Genomic DNA, 6,827 nt, shown 5'->3' with positions numbered 1-6,827 from the left:
CCATTGACAATATAACATATATGGATTATGGATAATTATTAGCTACAATGATATAATGATTTTGGCCGCAGTATCTTTAATAATTTACTTTTTTAGGGATCACACATTGCTAGTTCAAGCGTTTAATTTTTTAGGGTCTTATCCTGTCTCAAATGTTTTTTCCTCCTTTTACCCTTATACCTTTTCAAGGTGATGATCCATACCTCAATAAGTTAACCTGCATTTTGGTAACTAGATAAATGACTCAGGTAAATTGAATTTGAATGAGAGAATCCAGATTTAGAATTTGCGGAGAAAATAGATTTTCATTTTGTTTTGTCTAGTTCATTTTTATGGATCACTCATTGCATCATTATGGGGATCTTTACCTTATACAAAGTTGTTTTCATTTTTTGTTACCTGTAATTTCTTTGGTACTGTTCAATTAATCAAAGCCTTGTATCTTTTTCCTTGACTCTTTGTATTGTTTCAGACACAATCAGTTACAAATATCAGTTTCTTCATCCATTTTCCTTATATTATTCTTTTGTAGATTGTTGTTATTAGTGGATTTCTATCAATTAGTATAGAGCTCCTGATCCAAGAAATTGTGGTTGTAAATTTGCCCACAAAAACAATATGCTCAAAGAAATACAACCACAGAGACGTTGAGAATAAACCGAGCAAAATCCCAAGGAAGAATAGGACAGGACAAGGCTGGGATTGATGAAAAGGATATTATGAAATGGAAGCTATGGAAGGAAAGGAAGCAAAGGATCAGAGACTGCGGGAAAAAATTTAATGCAACGGACGAAGTGCGTTAGAAACTCAGAAAAATGGAATAGAGGATGAATACATGACTGTGAAGAAGATTTCAGATGAGATGGTGCATGAAACGATATCACCACAGCCACTGACGGTGGTGCTCAACCTACCACCATTGTTGGAGCCATTGGACTTGAAATTCTATGTGAGGGCAGAGAAGTTGTTGTGCTGCAACCATGAATTAGGAAGGCTGATGCAAGCTGGAGAAACCCTAGAGGGCCTTGCAGGGTCGAATTGGGTTGGGTCAGTTTCTAGACCCGGCCCAACTTATTAGTAACTATTGATATAGCTCTAGACCAATTTGGAAATAATAATGGTTCATATGATATCTTCCTGAAGTATTGGGCTTGTGAGCCCAATTATGCATTTGGACTTCATGGATTGAAAGACCTAAGCAACATCAACTAAATGGGCATAGGTCTCAGCGTGGTTGACCTTTGCACTCCTAATCTCAACAGCTCGAGCCACTATTAATTAAGAGTGGGAGGACCTGATCGCTGACGTTTCAGTTTGCGGCCTTGCAATTGCAAACCGACCCTTCTACTTCACCAAGGACCAACTGGTTCAAGAAATGTTGTGCATCTAATATAGACAAGGTAAACGCCTCTGCAAAGGGAAGAAAACTCTTTTTCAGCAAGGTGCCAAGGGATTGACTCACTTTATGGCTTTCTATCAGAGTTGTCCAGTAAAGAGACAGATGCGAAGATTAATATCTACTTGAAGGCAATTGCAACGGCAGGCCAAGTGGCAAGTCTGGTTATAGATAATTCTCTATATGCTCCAGCTTAACATGAAGTGTTGTAAGTCGAGTAATATAGACTAGTTTAGTGTGGGAGAGGAACTCTCAGATCATGTATATCTCTTTGCAATTCTTCTTGATTAGTTATAAAATAGAGTTTTCGTTGTGTAGTTGAAACACATGAAATTTTAGTATATGTATGTCTCTCGGGTCGTTATATTTAACAAAATTATTCTTTTCAATTCTTTATTTTATTTTTATTTCATTATTTCATTCTCTTTTAAAGAATAACTTATGTGCATGATTGCCTTGATAAAGCTATAATTTTCGTTTGCTGTATGTAAAAATCATTCAACAAGCAGCTAGTGTTATTCTAAATTAAGAGTAAAACTCCCGCCATTTAATATTCATAATGTTTTCAAAAATTAATTTGATTCTCAAAAGATTGGTGACGTTAAATTAGTTTTCAAATGAATGATTTTGCATGAAAATAATTTAGTCATATATATGTTCTTGAGAATTAATTTTGCATGTGTATAAATAATTCTGCATGAAAATAATTTAGTCATCTCACCGAATAGATGGTCTGGGCCCATATAACAGTCGCTTATTAGTATAGGGACTTAATCCCTGGGTATACTTCATATCCGGTTCGCATTCCACCGTAATCAGAAAGTGAATTGAGCGTTGCATTCTTTCTCTGCAAGTATACAACCTTTCCGTCAACGAAGCATCAGAATCAACCATTGCATGGTTAGCATCTCACCCAGCTAAGGTAACCAGACTGAACACTTCCAAAGATATCTATTTCCGTCTCCCTCAATTCACCAATCATATTTCTTTCAGATGGAAAATGCATGTTCTTGTGAAAGAAATATGATTTTTATTTATTTATTTTTCCATCTGATTGTTATGCGTTTTCCTGCTTTATGATTGGACTGCAATTTAAATGTGCTTATACGGATGGTAAATAATTAAGTCTTGATCGTGATGCATAAACTCCCTCTTTGATATCTTTAATTTCACTTTGCTTACCTGTAGATATACTAATTCTTCCTTACTTTGTTTATGATACATTGACTCTACGCACAACTATTACAAAATAAATTGGTATTAATTTGCATGAATGTTACGCTCTCAACAACCAGTGCAGTGAGGTGTGTACTCCGTACTCTTCTATATTTCTAATTTCTTTCTCACATGTACTTGAATCAATAGTATTCATACTGATTCATCATCTGCACCATTCATTCTTTTTGGCGTGCATTATAAATGTAAGTTAACAAACACCAACTACTTTCTATCCAATAGCAAAATCAAATAACCTTAGCCTTCGAAGAAAATTTGTCGTTGCATTCCCCAATCACTAACCTCATCACCAATATAGGAGTCTTTTAAAATACTAATTCAACGGATATAGTTATTCCATCGTCTTGCATTATTTTTCCTTTTACTTGTTACTCCTTGTTGGCTGCCAAATTTAACATATCTTAAATAATACTGACCTTGCGAGAAGCTACAATAGAACCTCTAAAGAGCATTGTTTTGTTTTTATCGGGGTGCATGTTTAGTTCCTGTATCTCTTTGTTTGTTTATGTTTGTGTCATTTGTCAAGGTTAAGGTGAGTCTCTTAAAAATTCAGTAATTGATAACTATAAATTCCATCATGGTTTCGGGAAAGCTTATACTGACAGCTGGGAATTTGCCAAGTCCAGTACTGTGAGCAGAAGCATGGTGAAACCCAGGGAATGGAAAAACCATGAATGTCTTCTTCCTTCTGAGCACTATCCGTGGGTTGTCTATTATGGTAAACAGCATAGCATCCAAACCTTTTGCTCATTGTCGCATCCCCACGAGATCTTCCATAAGAGCATCCCTGAGCTTTGTGGGGTTACAAAAACTGTGGCTTACTGTTCTGGCTGGTTGGTTCTATGTAAAGGAGAGACTCACTACTCTATTTGGAATCCCACCGACTCCAATTTAATCCTTCTACCCCCGCTCTCCTTAAAGCCCGATCAAGCGCTACATTGTTGCACTGTGTCATCACCACCTGGTGACCCCAATTGCGCGATCATGTTGTTTGATGCAACTAATCTATCTCTGATTTTCATTCGACCAGAAGCTGAACAGAAGGAGTGGGTTGAGATCCCTTATGGTCAGCTAATCAGTGATATGGGAATGGATAATGATGACAGCTTCTTTTTGGAAGATTGTTTGTGCTGCAATGGTAAAATATATTCTTTGCCATCTAATATGTCTTCTAATCTAGCAACTATCAAGGTGGACAAAGATGACCAACTAGTTATAGAATCTTTATCATGCAAAGGACCAAGTTTCAGCACATACACAAAGCATATTGGACGTTTTCTCGCTGAATCACGTGGGGAACTTTTCTGTATCTACATTTCTTATGGTGCCATTGGGGTAGAATCCAATGAAGTTATTCAGGTGAACGCTTTCAAGTTGGATTTTACTAGAATGATTTGGATTAGAGTGACAAATCTAATGGGCCAAGCCATTTTCTTCAATGGACACTATGCTATTTCCTATGCAGCATCATCTGAGAACGGAATAGAATGTGATAGCATATACTTCATAGCCGATGAAGACAACTGCTGCTTCTACTGTTTCAACATGAAAGACTGTCATCTAAAGGTTAATTCACCTTGTCCAACTTTACCAACATCTCAGAGTTCTCCAATGTTTTTGATGCCCAGATCTAACATCAGGTGGTTGCACTATTCACTATAGTCCCAATTTTTGTCTATACTATAAGTATATATGCCTCATGTTTTGGTTATGTTAAACACCTACATATTTGTTTTCTGATATTTTACTCCCCTACAGGTTAACCAGCAACCATGAACCGGTGGAGAATAAACCCTCTAAAGAAAAGCAAGGTGCTGAGAGTAGTAAGAAAATTGACGAAAAAGAAGATAGTATGAAAGAAACTGAGGTAGCCACAACAAAATTTCATGGCCTTCCAATGGGTGTTCTGCAATTGATTTCAAATTTCCTAAACCTGTTTGACCATATGAGATTTCGGGCTGCTTCAAGGGATTGTTGGTTGGCAGTTCCTTCACTCAAGAGGAAACAAGCATTAGAAAAATTGGAAGGCTCCTCTTTATTTCCATGGCTCCTGTTTCCTAGCAACGATATGACACTTCACAATTTTCTTGATTCAAAGCATACCTGTAGATTTTTTATGACAGTTCCAGAAACATTAGCGAAAGCTCAGTTGCGTTTTGTAAAAGATGGTTGGCTGATGATGTCTGATTGCGAGAATGTAATTCTTTATTATAATCCGTTGACCAAGGCTACACTTGACTTACCAGGTGAAGTACCCCATCGATTTACTATTTCTGATGTCATGGGTTTCTCAACTCTTCCTACTTCTCCAGAATGTCTAGTTGTGGGGTTCGAACAAGGTTTTGAAGGTATTGGAGTTATCCTTGGTATTAAAGCAGAGGAAGAATGGCATACCTTTTTTTTGGAGTGTGAATTTTTGATGAATCAAAGTTGTCCTCCTGTTTTTCATGATGGAAATTTCTATCTTTTGGGTAAAGAAGGAAATTTGCTAGTCTTTAAGTATGAAGTGCAAGGGGTTGGCATTTGGGAAAATATTCACTGGAATGTTTTTAACAATCCAACACCCTGTGAATCTTACCAACTAAGTTACATATTAGAATGGGATGGACAAGTTACGTCAGTCTTTGTCGGTCACACAGGAAAATGGGTTCAAGTTTTAAAGTTGAATTCAACCACCATGAGCTGGGAAAGTGTAGAAAGCCTGGGAAATTACACTTTTCTAGTTAGCCGATTATCGTGTCTTGCTATAGAGACAAGGATCATGGGTATGCACAATAGGATTTATTTTCCTCGAGTTCATGGCGATAATATTTTGTATTTTTCTTTGGAAACAAGAAAATTTCATTACGATGGACAAGGCTGCTACTTGGAGAACTTCCACAACACAAAGGAGCAATTACTAGCTGGTTGGTTTGATCCTAGATATTTTTTTTGAGAATTCTTACTTCCTTCGGAATTAATGTTTCTATGAGGTGACTTTACCTGTACATTTTCAATCTGTTTTGTAACTAATGTCTTCTTCAAGCTTTATACTTCGAACAACTGAGTTTTTATAAGTTGGACTAAAAGTCTTACTCCTCATTTGGGTGATTCAACTTGCCCAGTTTGCAATCAAGGGCAGAAAGTACCTTGCATTTGTTAAGAAATTGTTCAATTATCCGAAATATTTGGATTAAGTTATCTCCTTAATTGGCTGTTTCATTTTTTTTTATCTGAACTTGCAATATTCTTACATACATATATATATATATTCTTACATATATATATATATATATATATATATATATATATATATATATATATATATATGCGGAGGGATCATTTGACTGCAGAGTAAGATTTAAAAGTCTTACTCCTCATCTCAGTCCTTGATTTCCGTTCATCCAACGGTTATTATTTATTTGAAATTAATAATTAATTAATTGTTGTAACTTATTAAATTATAACCGTTGGATGATCGAAAATCAAAGACTGAGATGAGGAGTAAGACTTTTTAATCTTACTCTGGGAGTCAAATGATCCTTCCCATATATATATATATATATATATATATATATGTAAGAATATTGCAAGTTCAGATAAAAAAAAATGAAACAGCCAATTAAGGAGATAACTTAATCCAAATATTTCGGATAATTGAACAATTTCTTAACAAATGCAAGGTACTTTCCGCCCTTGATTGCAAACTGGGCAAGTTGAATCACCCGAATTGATTTTATTTAATCTACTCTTAGTTGGCGGTTAATCATGCCCTCACTTCCATAAAAAAAATTCAAATTCTCTGAGGTCCCATCCAATTCCATATAACTTTCCACAGTTCAGCAATCTTGCTCTACATATTACCAGGATCCAAAAAGGTAGTATAAAGACCTTTAACTGATAGTCAGGGAAAACCATGGACATGCTAAGTAAGCCTATCAGCACCATCATTGCAATTCGGGGGAAGAAAGCTTCTGATTTGGTTGATGACATCATGTGGCAGCCACCTTCTAAGCTCCTCCACCTTCCAATTACCTTCCTTATTCACATAATAATTCACTGTTTTATTTGCTTCATCCCACACAATTGGTTGCACAGTTTGATCAAGAAGTCTCCTTAAATTGTTAACCCATTTGTCTTTCCAAAAAAATGTTGAATTACCATCTCCAAACTCCCACACTAACAGCTCTTCTAGCTTTTTCTAGCTATTGCAAAC

The 6,827-nt window shown here is 36.0% G+C and overlaps 1 protein-coding gene across 1 annotated transcript; it reads left to right on the top strand.

Annotated features, from left to right (window-relative positions):
* The first annotated feature begins 835 nt into the window (after positions 1 to 835).
* On the top strand, positions 836 to 5,567 carry LOC133299755 (uncharacterized). The gene is made up of 4 exons (XM_061499238.1): positions 836 to 1,047; positions 2,762 to 2,817; positions 3,165 to 4,272; positions 4,391 to 5,567. Exons 1-4 carry the CDS (start codon positions 836 to 838, stop codon positions 5,565 to 5,567), a joined length of 2,553 nt encoding a protein of 850 aa, XP_061355222.1.
* The last annotated feature ends 1,260 nt before the right edge of the window (positions 5,568 to 6,827 follow it).

The sequence above is a fragment of the Gastrolobium bilobum genome, unplaced genomic scaffold (genome assembly GCF_033153095.1).
Source record: "Gastrolobium bilobum isolate Gb01-03AN ecotype WA unplaced genomic scaffold, APGP_CSIRO_Gbil_v1 utg12771, whole genome shotgun sequence".
Taxonomy (NCBI): Eukaryota; Viridiplantae; Streptophyta; class Magnoliopsida; order Fabales; family Fabaceae; genus Gastrolobium; species Gastrolobium bilobum.
This window is presented reverse-complemented; position numbering and strand designations above follow the sequence as displayed.

What these genes read in the sequence shown, in the direction of transcription:
- LOC133299755 (XM_061499238.1), top strand. Translation starts at nt 836, where the DNA reads ATGACTGTGAAGAAGATTTCAGATGAGATGGTGCATGAAACGATATCA. An exon ending in TTTTGGCGTGCATTATAAAT is followed by an intron (nt 2,818 to 3,164) that starts GTAAGTTAACAA and finishes GTCAAGGTTAAG; the next exon opens with GTGAGTCTCTTAAAAATTCA. An exon ending in ATGCCCAGATCTAACATCAG is followed by an intron (nt 4,273 to 4,390) that starts GTGGTTGCACTA and finishes ACTCCCCTACAG; the next exon opens with GTTAACCAGCAACCATGAAC.